This window comes from Anolis carolinensis, chromosome 5 (assembly GCF_035594765.1).
Source record: "Anolis carolinensis isolate JA03-04 chromosome 5, rAnoCar3.1.pri, whole genome shotgun sequence".
Taxonomy (NCBI): domain Eukaryota; kingdom Metazoa; phylum Chordata; class Lepidosauria; order Squamata; family Dactyloidae; genus Anolis; species Anolis carolinensis.
The window spans coordinates 48,476,062-48,503,977 of NC_085845.1; the positions used below are offsets into that span (position 1 = coordinate 48,476,062).

Here is a 27,916-nt window from a genome sequence, read left to right on the forward strand (position 1 = left end):
CCTGGAGAAAAAGTGAGGGAAGAAGAGCAAGGGAAGCAACCTGCCTTTGTTAGGAACATAGTGTGAAAGCAGTGACAAGAGGCGAGAAGTGCTCCTACCTGATTACCCTCCTCCCAGCACACCTCCCTCGTTTCCCATTTTTATTTGGCTCAAATAGCATTTAAATATGGGCAGTCCCTGAGTTAAAAACATCCATCTTACAAACAATTCATAGTTACAAACAGAGGTGAAACAGCAGGAAGTGAGATAAATCTACCCCTAGGAAGGGAAATTCACCCCTGAAAGAGCTATCATGGGGAAAAGGTGTCTTCACTGATGCTTGTTTCCACAACAAACCAAATTGTTCAAAATCCAATTGTCACAAGAACAGAAAGTAAGGTGAAATTGTCTGAACAGGGGCACAAACACCAAAACAAACACCACAGGGGTATTAACTCTTCCCGATGCTATCCAAAGCTATAACATATATATTTTTGGCTGGTGTTACACTGAAAAAGGGGCCCCTGGTGGCACAGTGTGTTAAAGCGCTGAGCTGCTGAACTTGTGGACCAAAAGTTCCCAGGTTCAAATCCCGGGAGCGGAATGAACGCCTGCTGTTAGCCCCAGCTCCTGCCAACCTAGCAGTTCGAAAACATGCAAATGTGAGTAGATCAATAGGTACCACTCCGGCGGGAAGGTAACGGCGTTCCATGCAGTCATACTGGCCACATGACCTTGGAGGTGTCTATGGACAATGCTGGCTTTTCGGCTTAGAAATGGAGATGAGCACCAACCCCCAGAGTCGGTCACGACTGGACTTAATGTCAGGGGAAAACCTTTACCTTTACTATACTGAAAAAATGTACATGTTCTGACTTACAAACACATTCAACTTAAGAATAAACCTACAGAATCTATATTGTTTGTAACTTGGGAACTGCCTGTAATCGTCTGTTAAAAATGGCTGCCACAGTCTCTCTGCAGAGAGGCCTGTGCAGCATATTCTTTTTAGCTCAGGCTAAAAACATGAGAGTGAATGGGGGGGGGGCTATCTTATGTTCTCTGGTTTAGCTAGGAAAAGGTAATTGGGTAGGAGTTTCTCATCTCTACCTCTTGTCACTGCCTTCAAAACAAATCCTGGATTGAAGATTTTAAATACTAAATGTCTGCCTCTTGTTCCATATTGTGTTTAGTTGATAATCAAGGGTTCTAGTAAACTGCAAACCTCAAGTCTTTGCAGGGCTAGTAAGTTAAAGAACAACATGCTGTTGTCTCAAATAATGCATGCTGGCTGAGGTCCAACATGATACTTCTGTTGCTGGAACTCCCCAGGGGGAAGTCTAAAATCACCTCATCATTTTCCTAAAATGGAAAGTGACACAGCTGAATATGATGGGATCTTGTTCATGTGGAAGGTTTCCACATAAGCAAGAATCCTGGTTTTCCAGTGGACAGCCTCTATCTGCACAGAAAGTTCTCTACTTGACATTTTCCACAGAGGTAGTTGGGGTTGGCCACTCCTTTCATTGCATGTTGATTGAAACCGGATAAATAGCACATGAATAGGTCTGGAGTTGCTCTTAAGCAAAATCCAGCTACCAGGAATGAATTTTCCTGGAATGTTCTTGTTTGATTCCACTTAGTAATTTTTTTAAAATCCTGCTTTGGTGGTTGTAGGAAAGATGTATATTTTTACTTCATTTTTCATTATTTTTGCTCTACGTAGTCACAAAACAGACAAAATGTGATAATTAGGGAAGTAAATAATTTTTAGACATTAAGCCTTTAAAGTGCACTTAATTTGGATTTGCTTGAGCTTTAGAGAAAGCTAAACTTATTAACTGTAAGACTGTAAGATGCAAAGCTGCTTGACTGCCTCATCATGACTCATGCAAAGTAACAAGTACTGAGATTACTCATGACTTTGTAAGATAAGAGATTGGACCTTTCCTTTTCAGTGTGGTTTCATGACCTGCATTCAGTATATTTCCTATGGGAAAGACATTGCTCTCTCCTTTTAGTGAAATGGAAGACATAAAACCTAGTGAGCCTTAAATGATATTTATGATATGCTGACACAGCCCAAAATAAGATAATTTTGTAGACTGTTATTCTGGTTACATTATTCTATTCTAATGACTAAGATTAATGGGTATGTCCAGTAAACACATCCCATAAAGACAGTTTGTTCTTATTCTTAACTCTCTTTTGTGTTACATGAGTAGACAGATGACATTTTGATTAGATGTAATGAACTGGCAGAAGAAAAGCAATATCATCCTTTTTTACCTGTGTCACAAGTAGAAAGTTGTAGGATTCAATTTCCTTTTGTACATTGCTTGCTTCTAAATGTTATGTAACTGTTCTTATGAATATGAAAATAGGAACCAGTGCCGCCCCAAGGTGGTGGTCAATGTAAGTGCCCGCTTGTGGCGCATTTCATCAGGGGTGCCGTCAAGGCGCCCCCACGGCGGCGGCAGAGACCAGCGGGTCCCTCCTCGCTGAACGCGGAAGGCGTCAATTGAGGCCTAGCTCTTCTCGCAAGAAGAGCTAGGCCTCAGTTGAAGCCTTCTACGTTCGGCGAGGAGGGACCCGATGGTCCTCGCCACCGCCGTCGCAGGTATGTGCGGGGCCTTGGGGGGTGCAATTTCAGGGTGGGGGGCATAGCCACTAGGTTCGCCTGCAAGGCGAAATTACCTAGGGCCGCTTCTGATAGGAACTAATAAGAAAGAAACTACTCTTTTGGTTTACTGAAAGGAAGTTCACAACTAGTTACAACTACACAATTGTATAGAGATGAAGAAAAAGCTTTTTTTTCCTGAAAAATGCTTAGGAATTTAAGTTGGAAAATATGTGGTCTATTTTTTTAAAAAAAACACACAATTGACAGGTTTAAATAAGTCAACTTATTACTTGAGAAACATAAAATTTATTAATAAAGTATACTTTTAGTTGTTTACAAAATTACCATGGTTCAGATTATTAAATATAAACACATACTTTATTCAGACAAATACAAATATACCAAGAAAAAGTGTAGCGGTATGTCACTCTAAATGTCTTTGAACTTCATCTAAAAGCTTAAAAGCTACACCTTGGTATTTATGAAAAGTAGCATCTTTCTCCAGTTTGTGAAAAATAGAGAAAATGTTGAAACTCAAGAAACTGTTAAAATCATATGAAAAAATATGAAAAATATATTAAAAAATTGAAGGTCATTGTGTGTTTTAAGCTTACTCTTTTCCAACTGTCAATAAAATTCTCATTTTCAGAAAAAAGAAGCTGATAAAAATAGAAAGGGCACTCATGGAAACTTGTGAAAGTAGTTGACTATCATATATACTTGTGTATAAGATGATCTTGTGCATAGATCAAGGACAGATTTTGTGGACCAAAATTATGGATAGGACACAGTCAATCCAGGGCTTTTAAAGGTTTTTTTTTACTAAAAAAATTTCAACATACATAAATACATTTTTGAGCTTTCAATGTCAAGAATTTCTGCTTCTTCTGATCCTTCCTTTATATCATCTTGGTTATCTAAAATTGAAACTTTTTTTGAGATTGTAGTAAGTATCTCTAACTGTTCACATGCCAGTTTATTCCATGATTTGTTGTATTGGTTCTTTTTTTTCTTGCTGTAGAAGATCTAGAGGCAGCTATGTGGTGAAACCGCTTTGTCAACCATGTTGCAAGATACATTTTCACAATTATACATTTCATTCCCGGGCCAGATGCCTGATGAATGTTTCTAAGATAAAAAATGCAATTGTGTGTGTGTGTGTGTGTGTGTGTGTAATTTAACAAGTGACTCCATAAAATATGATTTTGCCTTGAAGACTTTGACTGAAAATTTCTGTTTGCCAGTGTGATTGCTCATTATCTACCTGAGTACTCTACAATGACTCCTCCATCTTCTCATAGATCCCTCAACATTGTGGGTCTTCTCCCAATGTGAATGGTGTGCCTGAACTATCTCCCTGCTTGAGTCCTGAAGGTAAGAATATTTTTTTAAAATGTTCACGGCCTTTTAATGGAAATGTCTAAATGAGAAATTCAATAGAAATCTCAAAATGAAGTTGTATCACTTTTAGAAGCAGTAGAAACAGCAGTGATGTGGACTGCCACATCTAATTTTGGATAAGCAGGAAGTACCTTCAGGTCTAAACTGCTTTCTCCTGCTGCTGTATTAGCAGTGCTTTGTACAAGAAGGATCAGTAGGGAAAGTAATAGTTAATTTACTTCTGTAGATAAATCTTGATCATCCATGCAGAAAATGAACACTTGAGTTGAGATGTTTTTGCTGTTCAAGAAAGCAGTCATAATATATGTGTATCATAAAATGTGATTTCTCAGAGAAAGACTAAAGAGATATGTAGTTGTCACTTTTAAAGATAAATTTTATGCAAGTTCTTTTAACCTTTTTTTAAACAAACATTTAAGGTATTCTGAATTTTATGCATATTTGTATTGCAATATATTTTAATAGCCACACACAGTTTTATCCCCCACTTAAATAAAACAACTATATAGTGTTTAATTTGTGATAATTGTTTATGAGGAGGCAAGGTTAGATAATTACAAAGAGATCAATACTAAGAGACATATAATAAGAGAATTGTTTTTTATCTTTTTTGTGTGCATTATTTAAGCAATCACAGAGATTAAAAAAATCAAATAACAAGTTTCAAATATCAGTTTTTAAGATACAAGAATCAAGCATTATCTTGGAATCCACACAATACATAATAAATTACCTTAAGTAATAACATTGTTTCATGTGGAACATGGCCAAACAGCCCAGAAAACTATCACCAACCCATGGTTTCACTTTTTCACAAGTCTGAGGATCATTCATATCTCGGATATGGTCAAAGCAACATCCTAAAGATATTTCATCCAAAATTTTATTGTTAAACAGCTCAGAGTTTTACATCTCAAAGTAATTTCAAGCTTTGACCAAAAGTAAAAAGCTAATTAAAGACAGCCCTCCATATCTGGATTCTATAACTGTGGATACAACAACCACCGGCTAAAAAGCAAATCTTTGTTTTCCTATTTTACATAATAATGGTAACTATGCCATTCTATATAAGGACTTGAGCATCCACAAATTTTGGGGGAGCTGCGCATGCGTCAACGAGAGTAGACGTGCCTAATTGCTCTCCTAACTATAAAGGCAATTAAAGCCTCAAAAAGCCCATAAAGGGTCATAAATCTCTCCTTAACTGGAGTCCGGATCAAAGGAGAAAAGAGAGAAGGCTGGGAGGTCACAATCAAAGGTGACTGAAGCCATAAATCTCAGAATCCAAACAGAAGTTCGGACAACTGTGAGTATGGCGGACAGAAAGGAGAAGGAAGGGGAGGAAGAAAAATTGAACAAAATTATAACTACATTGGAACATCTTAAATTAAACATGGAGATTTTAAGACAGGGAAATGAGCAGACAAGAGAGCAAATCACACAAATTAATAGCAAACTCGGGCTGATAGAGAATAAAGTGGAAGAATGCCAAGAAAAGTTTAAGGAGGCAGCAGCGGAGATCAGAAGACAAAAAGGTGAATTAATCACTCTGAGAGACATTAATAGAAAACTTCTAGATAAAGTTGCTGACCTCGAGGACAGATCCCGAAGAGCCAATCTGCGTTTGAGAGCAGCAGGAGAGAGTCTTCAGATAAAGGAGAATCTGAAGGGAGTTATAGCTGAGTGGCTTGCAACAAATGCTCAGGTCCCATCGCAAGGAATCGAGAGGATACATTGGGCTTTCAGAGGAGGCAGGAAACCCAAGGATATTTTGATACGGTTCACAAGGGAGGCTGAAAGGGACATTGTTTATCGAAAATTGAGGAAAATGAAGAACCTGACCTTGGCTGGCAGTAAAGTATGGCCACTCCTGGATTTATCTTCAGAGACATTGGGAAAGAGAGCAGAAATGAGGGAAATTACAGGAACTTTGGAAAGGAAAGGACAACGTTATACCTGGGCTTTTCCAGCCACCCTAATTGTATATAAAGACAATAAATTATATAAAGCTTCCGACTTGGAAAGTGGGAGGAAAATGCTTAAACAGTTAAAACTGGATACAGACAGAAAAGAAACAGACGGTCTGGAGGAGGAATCAGATAAGACCAAGGACAAGCCGACTGGACAAGAAGCATCGAGGGAGCTGGAGACTGCAGAGAGAGGCGGACCAACAGAGACAGACTTACTTCAGAGTCTATTTGCAATGGGAGATCCAAAGGACAGGGAAGAAAAGAGAACTTTAAGGAATTTGAAGGACCTGGATTTAGAACAAATTAAATCTATAGAAAAACAATTAAGAGATCTTAAAAAACAGAAAATTAGAGAGGAGAATAGAAGAATTGAAACGAGATCTAGTACAGAGACTTAAGAATGAACAGCCTAACATTTGTGGAATAATGAAATTTGGACAAATGGGGTTAAAGGGGTAAAAGATGATGCAGGAGGGGAGAGCAGTGGATGGCAACGCAGTCACCGGTGGGAGGGAGTCTGGGAATGGAAGAGAACAAAGGGAAAACTCTTTCAGGTCTCCCTCTGATGGGAGGAGGGAGAGGTCTGGACTCTGGGGGGCATGGGGGAGGATGGGAAGACAAGCAGACAGGGGAAAGAAACTACAGGAGGGTAAATGCAAATAATACCTGGTTATGGGTGAAGTAGTAATAATGTCTCATAATGTTAATGGTTTATCAACTCCACAAAGAAGGGCAAAAGTTATGAAAATGGTAAAGGATTATAAAGTTGGCATTCTGCTTTTACAAGAATGTCATAAGAGAAAGGACCATACTCCATTATTTAATGATAGGATTTGGGGACAGGTGTATGAATCGAGAGGTTCAAATAGAGCACGGGGTGTGGCAATTTTAATTAAAAATACAATAGACTTCCAAGTGGAAATGGTAAAAAGGGATTCAGATGGGAGATGGGTAATGATTAAAGGGAAAATTGAAAAAATTAGAATCACTTTAGTGTGTATATATGCCCCAAACAAAAATCAAAAAAAGTATTTAAAAAAGCTATTTGGGGAAATTGATAAGTTTGCACAAGGAGAAGTGTATTGTGCAGGAGATTATAACCTGGAATTGGTAACAACAAGGCAAAATAGTAATAGAAAGTTAAATATAAGGGAATACAACATGAATGATTTATTAGAAGGGGAACCAGAGAATAATAGATGGACATATTACTCGGGAAGACATGACACATATAGCAAAATAGATTATATTCTGGGGAAAAATACAAACCAATCAGTGATTCTAGAAGCAAAAACACTTCCAATACATTTATCGGATCATGCACCATTAAGAGTAAAAGTAAAATTAGAAATAGAAAGAAAAGAAAGAACCTGGAGATATAACACAGTTTTAAACAGTAGAGAGGAAGAATATGAAACAATTAGGAAAGAAATAAATAAGTATTTTGAGACCAATGACAATGGACAAGTAACTAAAGATATAATTTGGGATGCAAGTAAGGCAGTGATAAGGGGTCACTGTATAAGTTTAGAGGTAAATCTTAGAAGAAGATGGAGGAATGAACAGGATAAGAGAATAAAAGAAATAGAAACCCTGCAAGACAAACATAAAAGGACTAAGGATAGACAGATTTGGAGAGAGCTAAAGGAGAAAAAAAACCAATTAGAAGCATTTGAGGAAAGGAATATAATAAATAAATATCTATACGTTAAAAGCTATTCCCAAAGTTGGAATATAAAATCAATGAAGAGGATGGCTTACTATTTGAAAAAGAAAAAAGAAAAAACATGGATAAAGAGATTGAAAGACGAAAATGGGAAAGAACAAGAGGAGCAAAGTAAGATTAGGGAGATAATGGCAAAATATTATAAAAATCTATATAAGGAAGAGAGGGTAATGCAAGGGAACTTAAATATCAGAGAAAAAATTGCAGAGGAAGACAGAGAGTTATTAAACCAACCAATAACGCAAGAGGAAACAATAAGGGCAATTAAAGGGTTAAAGGGAGGCAAGTCACCAGGGCCAGATGGATTTCCAGCAGAATATTATAAAGCATTTATGGAAGAGTTGGCACCACACCTAACAGAATTGTTCAATGAAATATACACTAAGCAAAAAGTCCCCCTAACATGGAAAGTATCAGAAATTATAACTATACCCAAAAAGGGGAGAGATTTAACACAACCAGGGTCATACAGACCCATTAGTCTATGCAATCAAGATTATAAAATATTTACAAAAATTTTAGCAAAAAGATTGGAAACAATAATGCCAAAAATAATCAAAGAGGATCAATATGGATTTGTGAAGGGAAGAAAAATTGGGGATCCAATAAAAAATGTAGTAATTGCAATGAATCATGCAAATTCGAATAAGAAAAAAATGGGAATTCTCAAATTGGATGTTTACAAAGCATTTGATAAAGTCAATCACAATTATCTGTTAAGATTATGTCAACAGTTGAATATGGGGGAAAACTTTTGCAAAACGCTGCAACAATTGTACAGCAACTGTAAAGCAAAAATAAGGGTGAATAATGGAAGGACAGGAGAGATACCAATTTTAAATGGTACAAAACAAGGTTGTCCATTATCCCCCACTTTATTTGTAATAGCGATAGAAATGCTAGCTGAAAGTATCAGGAATAGCACCAATTGGACAGGGTACAAAATAGAAAAGGGAGGAGGACAAAAGGAAGAAATAAGGCTTAATTTCTTTGCCGATGATGCAATGATTATTACAAGTCAACCGTTAATTATGGTAAAAGATATTATTAAAAAACTGGAAGAATTTAAAAATATATCAGGACTATTCGTTAATATTAAAAAGTCAGAGATACTATGTCTTAATACCCCACCAAGGGAACAACTGGAGATTAGGAAAATATCAGGGTTAAGATTAGGATTAAAGAAGCTGAAATACTTAGGAGTATGGATATATAAAAACCCAAAGAGTATAGTCAAGGGGAATTATAAACAAAAATGGAAGGTAATAGAGAAACAGTTTAAGAATTGGGAAGGAAAAACATTAACAAGAGTGGACAGAATAAGGGCACTAAAAATGTTCATAATACCAAAATTGACATATTTATTTCAAACATTACCGAACACAGTAGATAGGAAGACACTAAAGACATGGGACAGGAGAATAAGAAAATGGGCAGTCGGAGGAAAAAGGCCCAGAATAAGGGACAAATGGTTAAATGCAAAAGAGGAAGAGGGAGGCTGGGGGATTCCAAGTTTAGAAGTCTATCACGATGCGTTTCAAATCCAAAGATTATTGGAAATACAGTATACTAAAAAAAAATGGGCAAATATGGAGAAGATAATAAATAATACTAAAGAAAAAGAAATAATATTTAGGGAATGGAGTAGGAGAGAAGAAGCAGAATTTAAGGAACCTTTTAAAGGAACAATAAAAGTGTGGAAAAAAAGAAAGAAGAAGCTAAGTCCAGGCAATGAGAATAAGATGGCAACTATATGGCAAATTAATTACAATAACAACGAAATTATAGGCAGAACATTGAGATCAATTGAAAGTAGAGGGAAAAGGTTAGTGGAGGATTTGTACACAATAGATGGAGACCCTGTAGAACAAAAAGAAATTCAGAATTGGATAGGATCAGGGAATTGGATTCAAAGCTGGGCTATAAGACAGGAAATTTTTAGATTGAGAGAAAAAATTAGAGAACAGGACAGTCCATTTGAGAAGGCGATTAGGAAATGTTTGAGAGAGGAAAAGAAGGTGGCAGGAGATCTGTATGAACAAATTATAACGGTAAAAGAAGAAATAGTAGAGGAAATTTTCCAAACATGGAGAATGGACATGGAAATTGAGAGGGAAGATATACAAAGGGAAATAAGTAATATAGCAAAAGAAAAGTACAATGTATTAAGGGAAGCAAGAAGGAAAATGTTACAAAAATGGTACAGAACTCCTGCACAACTTTCACGGTTTTTACCAGGGATGAAAGATAGGTGTTGGCACGGTTGTGAACAAAGAGGGGTGTTCAATCATATGATATGGGAGTGCGATCGGGTGCAAGAATACTGGAGAATGATTGAAGGAGAAATCAATAGAATGCTAAATCTACAAATAGTAATAGTTAATAGAAATGTACTACATGCAAGGATAACAGAAGTGAAGAATATACAAAAAGAAAAAATGATTGACAAATTAATAGCATGTGCACAAATTGTTTTAGTGAGCGGTTGGAAAGATAAAACAAAATGGACTCTGACGAATTGGTATAAGTATATAATTGATATGTTAAATGTAGAAATCACAAATTGCAAATGGAATAATATAGATAAAATTGAAAATATTGCAATAATCAAGGGGATGTGGGAACCAGTTAAGAACTATTTAGAGAATGTACTAAGATGTGGAGTGGAAAAATTAAGATTGAGATTGATATTTCAAATGTAACTTCTGTAGTTTGTTGTATAAAGTGTATGTACAAGGAGGGGAGGGTGGGAGGGTGGGAGTGGGATAAGATGACAAAACAACAATTAAAAAAAAAAAAAAAAAAAAGAGCATCCACAAATTTTTGTTCTGGAACTAAACCCAAGTGGATACCATGGAACCACTGTAGTTCTTTGTGATCTCCATTGATTATCAAATAAAAAAGAGTAGTCTCGTTTGATTTGTTATTTTGTTTATCATTTGATCCTGTTACCTGTGACATTCTCACTACATATTTAAATTTGTGCTTTTTGCACCACAATTTCTTCAGCATTTACTATTCAGGGGACCACCAAATATTGCAGTTTGATTGATGTTAAGTAGCAGTGGGTGATTAATTTGTTTGCATGTTCCTTCATACTAATAGGGTTGGTATTAAATTGTAAAGGTAAAGGTAAAGGTTTCCCTGACGTTAAGTCCAGTCGTGACCGACTCTGGGGGTTGGTGCTCCTCTTCATTTCTAACCCAAAGAGCCGGCGTTGTCCATAGACACCTCCAAAGTCATGTGGCCGGCATGACTGCATGGAGCGCCGTCAAATTGTAGATTTCCAATAAATAAGGCTAGGTATTGGTCTCAGTTTTGCTTTTGAAGTCATTTATCCAAACCAGTCTGACCTCTTGTAGGCACATGGAATTTCATTTCTAATAAGATAGAATAGATAAAAAGTAACAAGCACAAAATTATGAATGAAAATAAAATAGAAATTATTGGTATAGTTAAAATTGTAATTGCAAAGTTTTTAAATAATTTGCAAAATTAATATTTGGTGTAATTGCCAAAGCTTTGATATATGTGTTTTGAAGGTAGATTTTACTATGCGCAATATAACTAAATCAAATGATATCTATATGTTGACTATTAAAGTGTTAGAAAATTAGTTATGAAAAGCATGCCTTAGTGCTTGCCCTCTGGTAACAGAGCAAGGTCATTACTTGCTCTTACCTTTCAATTTTGAAATTTGAAAGGACACATAGTACTTAAAATGAATTATTTTTAAAATTCAGATGTTGACGCTAAGAGTACAGCTGCATAGTAAGCTGGGGGTCACTGAAGGTCAATCCAGACAGCTATTTCTCTACTCGGCTTGCTTTTTATTCTTTCCATCTGTAGGTTTGAATGGAAACAAATGTTCAGGGACATCAACTATTCTTGAGAAATACAAGGTGGGGAAGGTGATTGGAGATGGCAATTTTGCTGTGGTAAAGGAATGCATAGAACGGTAAGCAATGAAATTGCCTAACTTTTACTTGATTGCACCTTGATTGCACTGAGTATATACTGAGAAATTATTACAATTTCAAGAACAGTCAGGTATTGTTGCTAAATCTTTGCTTTTGTTGTACTGTATATTTAAAGCTGATCAATGTCCAAAGCACATTCATAAATATTTTTGGCGTTTACCATAAACATCACGTAACCTTGAGAAAAAGGAAAAAAAGGTTATGAAGAAGGACAGATTTGTTTTAAGGCATAACCCAAAAATCCCAGCCAGTTTAACAGCCGTTAGGATTTCTGGGAGTTGAAGGCCAAAACATCTGAGGACCCACAGGTTGAGAACCACTCCTCTAAGAGATTGGCTATGCTTGAAAAAAAAAGTCTGTACCCACCTTGAATCTGCTGATGTAGGGATACACAACATACAACTGTTTTAGAAATGAATCTGCATTTTTAAAGACTGTAATGTGATTTGTAAAGTGCCTGTTTACTCCAGATCCCCCCATGGGATTTTGGGTCTATGTCCTGCTCTCTCAATAAGGATTAAGGTGGAATCTGGGAGGAGTGCTTCAAAGGTAGGACATGGTGGAAGGTTACTTTGGCATCCTCATCTAGGAAGCATATCACTATTATTTTTTCCTTGTTGATGTGCAAATATTGATGAGATGTGAGATGTAAGAGAGATCAGAAGGTGGTGGACACCTTCTGGTCTCTAGTTACCTTTCAGCCCTCTTTCCATCACTAGGCAATTCATTTTTTTTTGAACAGTGTGTATATCTGCATAATTGAATGTCCAACAAAAGGCACTTTAAGAATCCATACAAGCTGTGGGGACTGGATCACTGACTAAGGCCCTTCCAGACAGGCCCTATATCCCAAGATCTGATCTCAGGTTTTCTGCTTTAAAGTGGATTATATGAGTCTAAATTTCCAGATAATCTGGAATAAACCAAAAATCTGGGATCACATCCTGGAATACGGGGCCTGTCTGGAAGGGCCCTAAAATCCAGACTGTCTGGTCACATTTCAGCTCTCTTGACCCCTCCAGATCAGAAACAGCTAGACTCCAGGTAGTCCATGCATTCAAATGGCCAAAGAATTGCAGGGCTTCTAAAATGGAGCCATTCTTTTGGAAACTTATACTGAATGAAAAAATCAGTGTAGCAGACGGTGTCCCTATCTTCCCTAAGGACACTGATAAAGCAAAAAGAGAACCTATTCAAATGTGATTGAATATTTTTATTTGTTTGTTTATTTATATCCTGCTTTCTCTCAAATGGAACTCAAAGCAGATTACAGTATAAATAAAACTAAACATTTTAAACAAATGTGTTAAAAGCATTAAAACCATACATGCAATTAAAATACTCCTTTTAACACATGGAGACTAAAACAGATACAACACATACTAAAAACAGAATACCTAATCAGATATTCCTCTATGCTGATTAATTAAAGGTTGAAGGCCTCTTTAAACAGGAAGGGGTTTGTTTGCCTGCCGGTGAAAAGATAGTAGAGACACACAGACTGAATCTTTCCTAGGAAGGAGGCATTTCCAAAGTCTAAAAGAAGACACCAAGAAGGCTTTCTTGAGTCCTCACAAACCAGGAAAGGCTATAAGAAAGAGAAGAAGTTTTTTTCTTCTATGAACTTTGTCAGATTAATACCTTAGAATCAAGTCATGGACACAAGGAAATGTCAAAGCATAGGAGAAAGGAGCCAGATGCCTGAAAAGGAGAGCAGAAGTAAGTGGAGCAACAGAACGGGAAAACAGATGGCCTAGAAATTGAAATGTGGAGGGAGGTGAGGTAAGACAAGCTGTTGGAGGCACAGAAGCAGAGGAAGCAAAGGAAAGAGAGAAACAGAGAAAAAGAGTGTAAGGCTTCATATGGCAAAAGCAACGGCCAAGTCTTTTTTCATTGCTATATACTTATCCAACATCAACGGGTCGGCAGGATGTTGGATAAGCGAATATCTTGGATAATAAGGAGGGATTAAGGAAAAGCCTATTAAACATCAAATTAGGTTATGATTTTACAAATTAAGCACCAAAACATCATGTTATGCAACAAATTTGGCAGAAAACGTAGTTCAATACACAGTAATGCTATGTAGTAATTACTTTATTTACGAATTTAGCACCAAAATATCATGATGTATTGAAAACATTGACTACAAAAATGCGTTGGATAATCCAGAACATTGGATAAGTGAGACTCTACTGTATATATACAAATTGCATCTTATTTAAACAGAACCATTATCTTTGATCTATTGAGAATTATCATTATCCAAATAAATGTGGGTAGCTAATACAATCAAGACTCTTAGGACTTCTTTGTTCCACTGTATTAGGAACAAAAGACTCGAGAGCATTCTTCTTCCATCCCATGGGTGAGCAGAAGGATATTATGTATGTCCTTAAATCTAGAATTAAATAAAAAAAAAGAATTCAGTAGACTCTTCTCCATCTACAGTTAAGTAGTGACATTTTTGTCACTGTGAATGCTCTGGACTGAAATGTAGTTCCATTGGCTGCTAGTTTGGTTCCATACACAATTTAAAGTACTGGTTATGACCTATATGGCTCACATCCAGGCTATTTGGCAAATCGTATCTCCCTGTATTACCTGCACGAGCCTTGAGATCCTCAAGAGAGGTCCTTCCCTCAGTCCCACTGCCATCACAGGCTCGGTTGGCCTTCTTGTTGGCTGCCCTTCAACTCTGGAGCTCTCTGTTCAGGGAGGCCAGAAAGGGCCTCCTAATTTAAAGCAGAACAGGAGATACTGCATGGTATTTTAATTGTTTTTCACAGTTTTTACTTATTTAATACGGTTGTAATTGGGTTGTTTAAATAATTGTACGTTTAATTCTATGTTGATGTTTATTGTTGTAAGTTTTAAATTGTATTAAGGGTTGTGGGAAACTTTGGGCCCCAATTAAGAAAGAAAAGCAGAGGAATAATAGAATGCATTTTAATTGTATTTATATTGTGTTTTAACTAAATTTCTAATCTGACACACAGTATTATATAATTGTTTTTAATTGTTGTATTTGCTTTGTTTTAAATTGATCCAAGTGTTCGGTTGTTAGCTGCTCTGAGTCTCTTCAGGGATAAAGCTGGGTATAAAGTAAAGAATAAGAATAATAAAAAACAAGAAAAATACATATATATATTTCAAACATTCTGGATTACCTTTTATATAAAAAATGAAATACTGCTCACTGACTACTGCTCTTACAGTGTGCTGCAATTTAAAATAAAAGTCACTATCATAATGGGTTGCTGTGAGTTTTCCGGGCTGTATGGCCACATTGTGAGGACCTCACAACCTCTAAAGATGCCTGACATAGATGCAGGTGAAACATCAGGAGAGAATGTTTTGAGAACATGGCCATACAGCCTGGAAAACTCACAGCAACCCAGTAATTCCAGCCATGAAAGTGTTTGACAACACACTATCATAATGCTGATTTATACACATTTCTTCAGTTTTTGAATACTTGGCTCAGTTCTTAAAAGCTTTTAGCTGCATCTGTGGCAGCTTCAAAAACATACGACTGGCTCCAGAAAGATCCCTCTCTAAACAGATTTGAGATTTATTCTATGAACAGCCAAGTCAAGAATTTCACATAAGAAAAAATAAATTCCGCAGTATATACTTCCATTGCTATATGTACACTTGTGGGATCATAGCATGGTATCCCACAAACATGTTAAAATATATGCTTTGGATCTTAATGCTGTGCTTGGTGTAGTGTTCCTTCAGATTTTGGGCAATTGTTTCAAAAACGTTGCCTGCACCAGCATTTCTTGCACTTCTGTATCTCTGGATATAATTTCTGCACATGCCTCTCAAAGTGCTATTGAAATTTTCCTTGCTTTTCTTCTCGGCTGGATCCAGCTGTAACTATGACAACCCAGCAGACGCAGCTGTGCTTTCACACCAGTGGTAGTCTGCTACAAACACTGTGTTGTTCCCTAACAGCAGTCTTTAATATATTCAACCCAGGTACTACACATGTACAGCATGGATTGATTAGCCAAGCGTGACTGCCTCAAAATATCATGATTACTGCTATTTCTGCTCATAATAACCGGGCACTATTGAATCATTTCCAAAATAAAAGCTGCTGAGATTAAACAGAAGTGGTAACCAGGTCCATAGAAAGGAGTGGTGGATGCTCAAGCTCTGTGGGCTGCGCTACATAATACATGGCAGGAAAGCTTTGTTTACACACCTCTGGATTCTTAGGAAAGTGCTGTAGTAAAAAGGGGGTTTCACTGACATAATATGTACAATTTGCCCTGCAATAATGCTAATAAGAGTAAACCCCACTGAATCAATGGAAACTTAGTAAGTCAGCACTAGTTGTATATTTTATGGATTCAGTTGATCTGCTTGAATTGGGGCAAACTATTGCATTTGTGTCTTTGTATTTCTAATAGGCTTATGCACAGAATCGGAGTGGTTGGTTCACTTTGGCCAATCTGGCTTGTTCAGCTTAGCCGGATGGCCATAACACTAAGGGCCCAGCCATGACATTTTTTCATCCGTTACGGGACCACGTGCCAGCCGATCACGGCTCCTCCTCCCCTATTCGGGATCACGTGTTGCACGAAAAGGCTGCTGTGTGCTGCTTGCACAGGGTTTCCCTGTGAACCCTGCTTGTTGAGCTAATCAGAATAGAACAATGCTGTGATGTGTCTTACGCACTGCTTCCTTAACCCCGTTGCTCAAACCCAGACTTCCTTGAAAGGAAAAAAGGAAAAAAGTCCCAAGAAGGATTTTTCCTTAACCCCATTGCTGAAACCCAGACTCCTTTGAAGGCAAGAAAGAAAAGAGTCCCAGGAAGAGTGCTTCCTTAACCCCATTCTCAATCCCAGACTCCCCTGAAAGGAAGAAAGGAAAGGATCCCAGGAACGGAAAGGGGAGTCTTGTAAGTTGCCCATTGCCACAATTGGCCAGATCTTCCTGGATCTTCCGGCTGCCTAGCCAAAAACAGATATGTCCATTAGCTGATTTTTGGGAGGCTCCCGAAAAATGGATTTGGATGCCCAGCGAAATTCAGATCGCCTTCCAGCCGAATTGCACAAGCCTAATTTCTAACCAAGCGTTCTTTTGGGCACATATTAATTTGTGATAGTATAATTGCTGAGGATAGACTATTATCAGGTAGAGACATTTAGAAAAAAACCCTGGAAACTTAAAATAGTCTTTATAAATTGCACTTTCATTATGCTTTAGTAAAAAAAATACATTGATACTCATGGAGCCATTTTTATTTGGACATGGTTACACCATAGTTTTGTGTTGTTAAAATGGCCACCTCTTCCTCTTCAGTATCTTTTTTCTTTACTTTTCTTTTTACAGTGAGCATTGGAAGGCTGAAACCTGTTAATCCAAATGTTTTTAGCAAATTAAGTCTTTCCGTTTTTTTCTTTTGCCCTTAAGCCTGCAATGATTAAACGTAATAGAAACAGGTATAATCTGTAGGACACTGTGATGACCTCTTTTTTAAAAAAAAAAATGTAAAGATTTCATAGATGTAGATAAAATGTTCACTGAATATTTTTAATATAAACATTTTGGAAAGTTATTTGTGTCTAATTAATTTTCTAAATGCTATAGGGTTTAGAGTAACTAACATAATAACAAATCTAAATCTCTCCAGTCAGCCCATACTCAGAAACAATGAACAAATCTGTAAATGGTTGTCATGCAATTGTCAGTTACAGAGAATGAAACATCTGATGCTAAAAGAGGACATAATGTGAACCATTAGGTCACACTATAGTAAGTGACAGCAGAAAGCCTGTGTTTTGGTAGTCAAGGCAACAGCGGACATATCTCACAGTGGAAAAAAAAATATAAGCAGTTTTCTGCCTTAATTTTGTCATCTGTTCCCACTAATGAAAAGAGATCTTATTGCCACAATGTACACTCAGATAGAAACAGAAATGAACACTGAACAAAAAGGCAAAGATTTAATATTTTTTCTCTTTTTTGTTTTTTATAGATCCACTGGAAAGGAGTTTGCACTGAAAATTATAGACAAAGGGAAATGCTGTGGAAAGGTATGTATGCATCATGTGATGCATAATAGCATCATCAGATAGAAGGTTCTGCTACAGCCATTCCATATGTTTCTAAATAATGATATAATTCCATAGTTTTACATTATCCTATCTATTTTGGTGTAGTTCACAAACATCCCAAGGGATAGCTATTTATACTATATTTAAGTACCTTGTTACAGCACACACTAATCGGAAAACATTCTCTGATAAGAGCTTTTACAACTGTTTATTTAATGTACTGTATGCATTAATTTGTTGTATGACATTATCTTTATTCACAAATGTATGCTTAGCAAAGTAAGCATCCAGATAGCCCATCTTATTACTTACAGATTTGTATTTGAATAATCAAGCAGAAAATGTGTGGCACCAATTTCATTTATTTAACAGAGAAAAGTGATGTTATGGAACTATCCTTAGGTTAGTTGATACATGGTATCTGTTTTATTAGAAGAATACAATAAGGAAAATGATTTTGTCTGTGAATAAAGTATTCTGTGTTATGTATATTGATACATAGGATCTAACACTGCAAGCAGATGTCTGCTTTTTCATTGCTTCTTTTCTGATGAAGTTCTTTGTGTCATTTGAAAGCCTATCCCAAAGATCAATATGGGAAACTGCAGATAATGGCAATAGTTGTTGGAGATTTTCACTTGAACATGGTCCAAACCTATATCAGTACAACAGTGATGGAAAATTGTAGTGTTCATAAATTATTTATTTAATTTATTTAATTTGCCATATTTATACCCCACCCTTCTTACCCTGAAGGGGACTCAGAGCAGCTCACATATATATAGGTAACAATTCGATGCCACACAAACATACATTCAGCAAATAAACATATACCTTAAAATTAATGTTAAAACATCTCAAACATTTAAACTAATTATTAAAACCATGCAATCCAGTAAATATAACATTCTTTGCTACTATTTTTTCATTTGAAAGCAAAAATCCCTCTGAGGCGGTTTCCTCAGATTTGGATTCTACAGCTTCAAAAGGACTCTTTTCCGCACAGTAGAAGTAATCTTCTTGGTACTTGATTTCATTTGGTACAGAGGGCATGACAACATTTGAATTTCCTGTTACACTTTCCTCCAAAGTTTTGGCCAGATCCACGAGACTCCATGCACATCCCACTTGATTTTGGCATCCCATTGAGGGGGAAGCTTCCTGTTGCGGAACTGGCTGGCAGCTAGGAGTAGCTGGGATATGATGACTGCTATTCAAGTTTGGTTGCTGCCATATCCTGCTGATGAGACATAGACTGAGTGCCATCGCCAGAGCTTTGACTCTGTCCATAAGAAGAGCTGTACCTACTTTGGCCATATCCTGAAGTATCTGTTGACTGTCCATATCCACCATAGCTCTGCTGCTCATACAGCTGGCTACTCTGCTGAGATAACCCTGTGTGGGTGGCATTGGGTAGGCCTCATAACTCTGTGTTTCTGACTAACTGACTATAATTGTTAGATGCCATTGCTGAAGACCACTTCAAGTATCCCCCCAAAGCAGTCAAAAGCAACCTCCCTTCCCGTCACCTTGCCTTTGAGCCATAGGTAATGAGTGAAAGTATGAACATCTCTGATCTTCCTCCTGTGACAAAAGCATATAGTCAGCATTGCTGATGAACATCTTTAACCATCACCATGGAAATTTCCAGGAATTTGTTCTTTGGAGAGGTCACTTAACAGGACTAAATTGAAGACGGCTTCGGCATAATGCAATTACATCAAAGAAAAGCCCATTGTGGGCCTTTTCACTCACTGGGAATGCAATACAATGGAGATCTCTTTCCCAGTAGAAATAGTCCATTTCCCAGCAGGAAAAGGATACTGGAATACTTGCAAAATCAATGTGTCTTTCCTTGCCTCAAGGCAGGAGAAGATAGCGGTGTTGGTGTTGACAATGGCTGCAGGTGCATCTCAAGGGATTTTCTACATGTTGGGTTGAAACATGTGTGAATCCTTATTTTACTTTATTTTTAAAATTGTGCTGTGCTATATCCAGTTCTGAGGTCAAAACAAGGATATTCATGAATGAACATATCAAGGGCAGGAAGGAGATATATGTTATATCACTTTATACTCATAAAATATCACTACTCCTTAAACAGGACTTACGGTTTCTTCATTAACAAAATATTATTACAGTAGGCCTTACTTCAAGCAGTTTGTTTTATGCTTATGGTGCCTATGCTTGTTGCTGCAACTGATAACACTGTTTGTAGTGGCATGAGAGGCCATCACTCCATACCGTATCTCAGCTGTAGTGCTCTCTGTTGGTTTTTTTAGTTTTTATTTTCTCAGTCTTATGACCTTTTTCTTTAGCTAAGTTTCAACCATGTTGTTAAAACCCATTCATATTTTGTTTTTTTCTTTTCTCCAGCATACGTTTGTTTGGAGCAGACATATGTTTGTTCCAGAAAGACTATTGATGCTCTCTCACATATTGGGTTTCAAAGGTGCGACTTGTTTAAAGCAGTGTCTGATGTGCCACATGTTCACAGGAGGAGATGCACACTTGGCATGTGGGTTTTTAGTAATGTAATTATTTGGGGTAAAGTTAATGAACCAAAACAGATTTGGGTACAAAGCAACTTCCCAAGGCATTTGATCAATTTATCTTTGTTATATAGGACAGAAAGCAGTGAATTTTTCAAGCACGGCTCATGGTCATCATTCATAGAATGCACACTTGTACTTCTTGCAGGTTCCGTCACAAATGCATGAGATGCATGATGGTAGAATGTGTTGATGAACAGATTTCTGATAAGGGTTATTACCTTCAAAAGTGTTTGTTGTAACTATTACATTTTTTAAAAATGAAATGGACACTGTCATGGAATATAATGGACTCTGCCGTGGAATATATCTAATTGGTTTCTTTCAACTAAAAGCATCAACCATCTTATTATAGAAAGTAGTCTTCATTTTTAATTCTCCTTAACTGAAAATCCTTTGTAGATCCATCTTAGTGAAGGATATTTGAGTCCACTGAGTTTATACCTATGTTGTTTTATAAAAATAAAATAAAATTGAAAGCCATGCTACAAGGAAAATTAGTTGGAGAGCTGCACCATAAAAGGTGATTTGTCACTTTCAGAGTTGTATTTCCAACTACATTGTTAAAGTAGGATCTGTTTTGGATTTTTCCCTTCTTCCCAACAATATACAGGAGCACTTGATTGAAAATGAAGTCTCAATATTGCGTAGAGTGAAACATCCCAATATTATCATGCTCATAGAGGAAATGGATACTACAACTGAGCTCTATCTGGTGATGGAACTGGTCAAGGTGAGAAGATTTAATGTCACTGAATATGAAATCATAGCAGGTTTCAGAGACTTATGCACAGTGTTCAGAAAACTGTGTAAATAACCTGCATTGTATTTCATTTCCCTTAGAAGGCTTAATAAGAGGTCCTACCTTGCTGAATGGAACTCACTTCTAAGCAAATCTGAACAGGATTACAGTTGTAGACACAGAGTCGGCACTTATTCCATGATATCTGTGGCTTTATTTTACATTATACTGTATCCATTGTTATTTTTATTTGCACCATAGAAGATTGGTGGAAACTTCCGTGAAATATATAGAAACATTGATACAGGCTTTGATGAAGATCAAACAAGGTACAGTAGAGTCTCGCTTATCCAACAAACAGGCCAGCAGAATGTTGGATAAGCAAAAATGTTGGATAATAAGGAGGGGTTAAGGAAAAGCCTATTAAACGTCAAATTACGTTAGATTTTACAAATTAAGCACCAAATCATCATGTTTTGCAACAAATTGACAGAAAAAGCAGTTCAGCACATGGTAGCATTATGAAGTAATTACTGTATTTATGAATTTAGCACCAAAACATTGCAATGTATTGAAAACATTGACTACAGAAACATTGACTACTAAAAAATTGATTACAAATAAAGATAGAATTGCATAAAATGAACTTACAGTAACAACATTGTCGGAAGTTACGTCTGTAAAAAGTTCAGTGCTGTGAAGATTTTTTAAAAACTGTGATTCTTGCCTGCCTAGAGAAATAACTGTGGATCTGGGTGGGAGGCAGACTGAGTTGGATAATACAGAACGAAGATGAGCGAAGGTTGGATAAGCGAACCTCTACTGTATTAATTTTATATAAAAATTGCTTTACAAAACAGTTAGGTTGGTTGTTAGTTTTCAAGAAAGAAAACAATTCCATTCATCTTAAATAGTTATCTAATTTCAACATTCAGAAATAGATAAGAGTTTTAATATTTGTTTCCTCTTTCTTCTTTTCAGGGTGGTGATCTTTTTGATGCTATCACTTCTTCAACAAAATACACAGAGCGTGATGGAAGTGCCATGGTCTACAATCTAGCCAGTGCATTGAAATATCTCCATGGTCTCAGTATTGTCCATAGAGACATTAAACCAGAGAACCTCCTGGTATGTTTCTTGTTTTTACTTGGCTTTACTTTTAATAGACCATGTGCTATTATTCATTCCCAGATCAAAAAGTAAGCTTCCCAAAAATCAGTAAACCCTACTGGGAAAAAATAATAGACCAGCAAGAATCATGTACATTTTTCTCCCATATATTTGTCCTTAAGTATTGTGGAGGAATTAATATGCATAAACAATCATAGTGGTTTTGATGCAAAAGCATTTTTTCTGTGCTGAAAACAGTTTTTCTGCACAAAAGACCATAAAGGACTGTTTCCTACACAAGAAACTTTTTTCTGTGTGGAAAACGACATTTTGCACAAAACACGTGTTTTATAAAGCAGATTGAAGTCTCCACAGTTCTTCGGGGGATTCCAATATGGAGAGAATGCTATTGAGGACTGTTCCTTTTCTTACTGTAATAACAAGAAAGCTGCTGTAATTACTCATTCTCACATGCAAGGATGAAATAGTTGATGATTTATACTCCGCCTCTCAGCTACATTAATGTAAATGCATGCATTTATGCATGTTTTAAGAAGCAACCAGGTGTAGAGAATCATGAATTAAATGATTGTATTCTTAAATGAAAGCTATTTACATGAAATATTAATAATTTGCATCATGTGATTTGTCTCTTTTAACCTTTCCAAATCCTGTTCTAATTTACATTTTGATTGGAGATTGTATCTTAGGTAAGCAGGCTTTCTTTCAGTCCTGAAGACTTTAAATGGAGGGAAATAGTTTTTGTAAGACCAGGTGGAAATTAACAAATATTTCAGTGTAGAAAACTAGTTATTTTTATGGATGTGCGTATTTTTGAAAGCGGTGCTGTGCTTTTAAAGTGAAATTTCTAAAGCACTTTTCAAAATAAAACATGAAGCATTTCAAATGAAAAATGCTAAAATATTAGTGAAATATTTTGGGAGGGCACAGTTGCAGCCAATGAACTGAAGGCCTATGCAACGTCTCTGGACATAAATGGACTAGGCACCAGGTGAGCTGTTACATTATGAGGAGGCAGGTGCTAGTTGGCACAGGACACTGTCAGTAGCTGTTTCTGCACTAGAGTAACAAAGACTTCCTTCCTCTCCAGCTTGGCTTTTCAATTCGGAAGGAAAGGAGAGCTTTTAAAGATTGTATTCTATAATGATTCTGTTTCCTCCTTCCCACCAGGCATTTCCTAATAGATCAGGTTGGGAGGAGGAAACACTGCCCTCTGCTGCGTAAAAGTTCACAGAACATTTTTGTAGTAGAGCCAAACGGAGTGCCTCTGACTTTCCAAAGGGAAACTATGTGAATGGGAGGAACTACAGCTTTTGACCTGGGCATCAAGGTGCACACAAAATGTATTTTGAAAAACCATTTTAGTTGTTTTTACATAGGTTTCCAAAACACAGAATAAAATTTCCAAGACTATAAAAGCAAAGGCAAAGGTTTTCCCCTGACATTAAGTCTACTCGTGTCCAACTCTGGGGGTTGGTGCACATCTCCATTTCTAAGCCAAAGAGCCGGCGTTGTTCGTAGGCGCCTCCAAGGTAATGTGGCCGGCATGACTGTATGGAGCGCCGTTACCTTCCTGCCGGAGTGGTACCTATTGATCTACTCACATCTGCATGTTTCCAAACTGCTAGGTTGGCAAAAGCTGGGGCTAACAGCAGGAGCTCACTCCACTCCCCGGATTCGAACTACCAGTCTTTCAATCAGCAAGTTCAGCATCTCAGCAATTTAACCCACTGTGCCACTGGGGGCTCCAAGACATGAAGAAAATCTCAGTGTGAAAAATTACACAATTGGTGCTTAATTTCACTAAAGAGGCCCTCTAGCAAACAAGAAGTAACACTGACAGGCTGTGTGGATTGCTGTTGATCCTACTAGTAGAAGCTTGCATCTTTTAAGTTGTTTTTGATGATGAATCTACACTAGGGTTTAGTTCAGTGGTGGTGAACCCCCACCCCACCCCAGTTTGGAAATTTTGTCTCTAAAAGCTTTGCCATCACTAGTTTAGTTCATACTTCAAAGGCTATCCAGAATGCTGAACCTGGCCCCAAAATCCAGATCCGGCACTTTGGTTAGACCCTTTAAACTGTGGGTTAAAAGCCAGAGTAAATTCTCTGCCCTAATGACATAGGGCTTGACTGGAGTCTGTACACGCTAAAAAAAAAAATAACAGTGACATCAGGAACTTAAGTGAGTTGAGGCTCTCAGGCTAATCTGACACTTTAAGCTCTCATTAGTAATCAAATCAGATATAAATAGGCACAGATGCACTTTTGGCTTAGAAACCCTAAAGAGATTATTTAACAGATGCCATCACTAGAATAGACCTGCATGTCGGGATGTCATAAGAGTTCTCGATGTAAATTATTCCTTATCCCGAAAATAAATCCAGTTGCTGGATGTGAGATCAGCCACTTGTCTGATATGCATTCAGTTCTACATTTTACATGCAAGTAGGATAAATAAAAGCAAATACAGTGTTACATCAAGGATTATGAAGCTTTCTGTTGAACTGTCACCACATATTATGTAGTTTATTTGGCCACGACAATTTACAATTGTCTTTCTACTAATAATTGCATCCCAGAGTGATAACTAATTGGAGAAATTGTAAGAATAAATATCCAATAGACAAAACAGGGACTGATAAAGAATAATGAAACATTGCTTGAAATCATTTTTATAAAAGCAAACACATTAAAGAAACATTAAGAAGCAGCCTTATAGACTGAAACAGAATATACCATCACTGTGGTAGCACCATAAAAAAAACACAACCTATCATCTTGTACTTTCTAAACCACTGTTCGGATTGATGGCCTTATAAAAATAAAAGCTTTTCTGGAAAGGATACATAGTGTGTGGTGAGGCTTTGCTTAGTCACTTCAGGCGGTCCAGTCCATTTCACTTCACCCTTCTCATGCTGTCATTCGTTGTGGGGAAAATGCAATATGCAGAGTATTTAAGCCTGCCTCCTTCCTCAACACTGTCATGAAGTTAATACTGTCACTTGCTTATATGGGAGTTCTACATAAAATCAGTAGTTCTTTGCTCTTTGAAGAAAAAAAAGGTTTTTTAAAAATCCCATTAAAATAATTCCCAAAGAGCATTCATCTCCTGGAAAGTAACACGAAAAGCTAGCATGGACTTAATACATACTGCACAAATGTCTTAATGATCATAGTAAGGTAAAGGTTTTCCCCTGACATTAGGTCTAGTCATATCCGACTCTGGGGGTTGATGCTCATCTCCATTCCTAAGCTGAAGAGCCAGCGTTGTCCATAGACACCTCCAAGGTCATGTAGCTGGCACGACTGCATGGAGTGCCATTACCTTCCCATCGAAGCAGTACCTATTGATTTCACATTTGTGTGTTTTCGAACTGCTAGGTTGGCAGAAGCTGGGGCTAACAGCGGGAGCTCACCCCGATACCCAGATTCTAACTGCTGACCTTTAGGCTGTTTAATAATCTTATCTATTGTTAAGTTTTATTTTATTGGCACTATTACTTCTTTCCCTTGTAACATGTGACAGGTAATTGTAATGTGTTAGATCCAGCCTCTGAAAGTTTGGCAGGAAAAATACCAGTCTTAACTGTGTATCACGTGTGCCAGTTCTCTTGGCAAAGTTTCTTTTCTTTGACTCCTTGAATCCAGTGTTCTAAAACCTCTCTCCATCTGGATTTGAATATTAGGCACCTGTATGCTTATTTCTTTCTTCTTACACTACAAGAATGTCAGAACTTTTATAACAAGAATCCTTCTGACAGAATCCTAGAAAATGGCTTTTTAAAAATCCAGAAAGTTATTTTAAAGTCTCTTCCTGATTTTAAGAAGGCCCTCTCCCTAAAACAGCCAAGACCAATGATAGGTAATGGTAAATGTTTTTCCCTGGCATTAAGTCTAGTCATGTCTAACTCTGGGGGTTGTTGTTCATCTCAATTTCTAAACCAAAGAACTGGCATTGTCAGTAGACACCTCCAAGGTGAGGTGGCCGGCATGACTGCATGGTGTGCCGTTACCTTCCCACCGGAGCGGTACCTATTGATCTACTCACATTGGCATGTTTTTGAACTGCTACGTTGGCAGAAGCTGGGGCTAATAGCGGGAGCTCACTCCACTCCCTGGATTCGAACTGTTGACGTTTCGGTCAGCAATTTCAGCAGCTTAGTGGTTTAACCCACGGTGCCACCGGGGACTTCCAGAGCAATGACAGCCTGATACAATTGCTTCTGTACCTCATAGCAGGAAATGCTTTTTTTCCTTAAGAATGTTTTTTTTTAATGCTAGAGATCTTGGGGACACTGGGGTTCTTCAGAGCACTTCTGGGAGCTATATATTTTCTCGCCCCTTGTTTAGTTTGACATATGGATGGAGCTATTTGAAATAACTTGTTGATTCGATCAAGCTGTTTTGGGCAGGGAAAAGTACTCATATTGCATGTTTCTGAAATGATCAGTATACTCATCATATATGCCCTAATCCTGACAGGAATCCTACAAGGATATGTTCCTGCATTTCTCCAGTGTAAGGTGTCATTCACTTTTCTCCTCCCAGGTCTGTGAGTATCCAGATGGGACAAAGTCCTTGAAACTAGGAGACTTTGGTCTGGCCACTGTGGTTGAAGGCCCTCTCTATACAGTCTGTGGTACGCCAACTTATGTGGCTCCTGAAATCATTGCAGAGACAGGGTAAGAATTTTCATTATATAAAAAAAGATTTATTTGGTACATTCCAAGGCTCTGTTTTCTAAGGCTTTCAACAAACTGTAGGTTTTCTGTTCCAGATATAATGACAAGCGATAGTTCAGTGAAAATCCTTAAAGTACTAATCATATAGGACTTGTGACAGGAACACAAAGAAAAGCACATATGTGATCCCAGAGCTTATTCATGGAAGACAAAGTTTTAGCTGTCTGCACGGTTTTATTGACATCATTCTCATAGAAAGTACACTGTGACTTTAGGAAATTGAGATGCTAGTCAATAGATATTTGCTTTATTCCATATGATAAAAATTGGTATAAAATATGAGTAATATCTCTGTGTGGTCCTTACTTTTGTGTAGTTGGTAATTTTATCAGAAAATCCTGCATTGCTGACATGCTACAGTTGTAAATTAAAAGGACACAAATGGTTAAAGCACATAAATATAAAAGCTTCTCATGATGTATCTTGCAGTGTATGTATGAAGTATAACATTTCCTATCCCTTTTCTTTTATAACAGCTATGGTTTAAAGGTGGACATTTGGGCTGCAGGGGTCATTACGTATATACTGTTATGTGGGTTTCCTCCATTTCGTAGGTAAGTATATAATAACTACAATAATACCCAGTAAGCATTAGGCATAGGAAAATATTAAATGTCATCATCACCATCATCAGCGATCACTTGTGTCCGAGTAGGGTAGGTGACTGTAGAGACCTATTCTTGACCTGCATGTTCTTCTGTAGTGAGGACATCAGTTTCCAGATGGAAGGCGGTCCCGGTCAAGATTGGCTTGACACGCCTTCCTCTTGATGAATTTCTCCCTTTCACCCTCCATTCGTACCTTTTTGAATTCCACAGCACTGTTAATAACAGCTGACTTCCAATTAGAGCGCTCAAGGGCAAGAGCTTCCCAGTTCTCAGAGTCTATGCTATCACAGTTTTTAAGGTTGGCTTTAAGCCCATCTTTAAATCTCTTTTCCTGTCCACCAACATTCTGTTTCCGTTCTTTAGTTGAGAGTATAATAACTGCTTTG

General features: G+C 37.3%; 1 protein-coding gene across 6 annotated transcripts in view; it reads left to right on the forward strand.

Annotated features, from left to right (window-relative positions):
• Positions 1–27,916, forward strand: part of dclk2 (doublecortin like kinase 2) — a 113,316-nt gene that overhangs the window by 69,224 nt on the left and 16,176 nt on the right. For all 6 annotated transcript variants that reach the window (XR_010006311.1, XR_010006312.1, XM_062981067.1 and 3 more), the window contains 7 exons: positions 3,904–3,976; positions 11,549–11,657; positions 17,675–17,732; positions 20,919–21,038; positions 22,029–22,175; positions 26,729–26,862; positions 27,399–27,476. Coding sequence is in view for 4 of the 6 variants with exons in the window: in XM_062981067.1 (XP_062837137.1) it covers positions 3,904–3,976; positions 11,549–11,657; positions 17,675–17,732; positions 20,919–21,038; positions 22,029–22,175; positions 26,729–26,862; positions 27,399–27,476 (719 nt within the window). In the remaining 2 variants the exon portion in view is untranslated. The remainder of the gene's footprint in view (positions 1–3,903; positions 3,977–11,548; positions 11,658–17,674; positions 17,733–20,918; positions 21,039–22,028; positions 22,176–26,728; positions 26,863–27,398; positions 27,477–27,916) is intronic.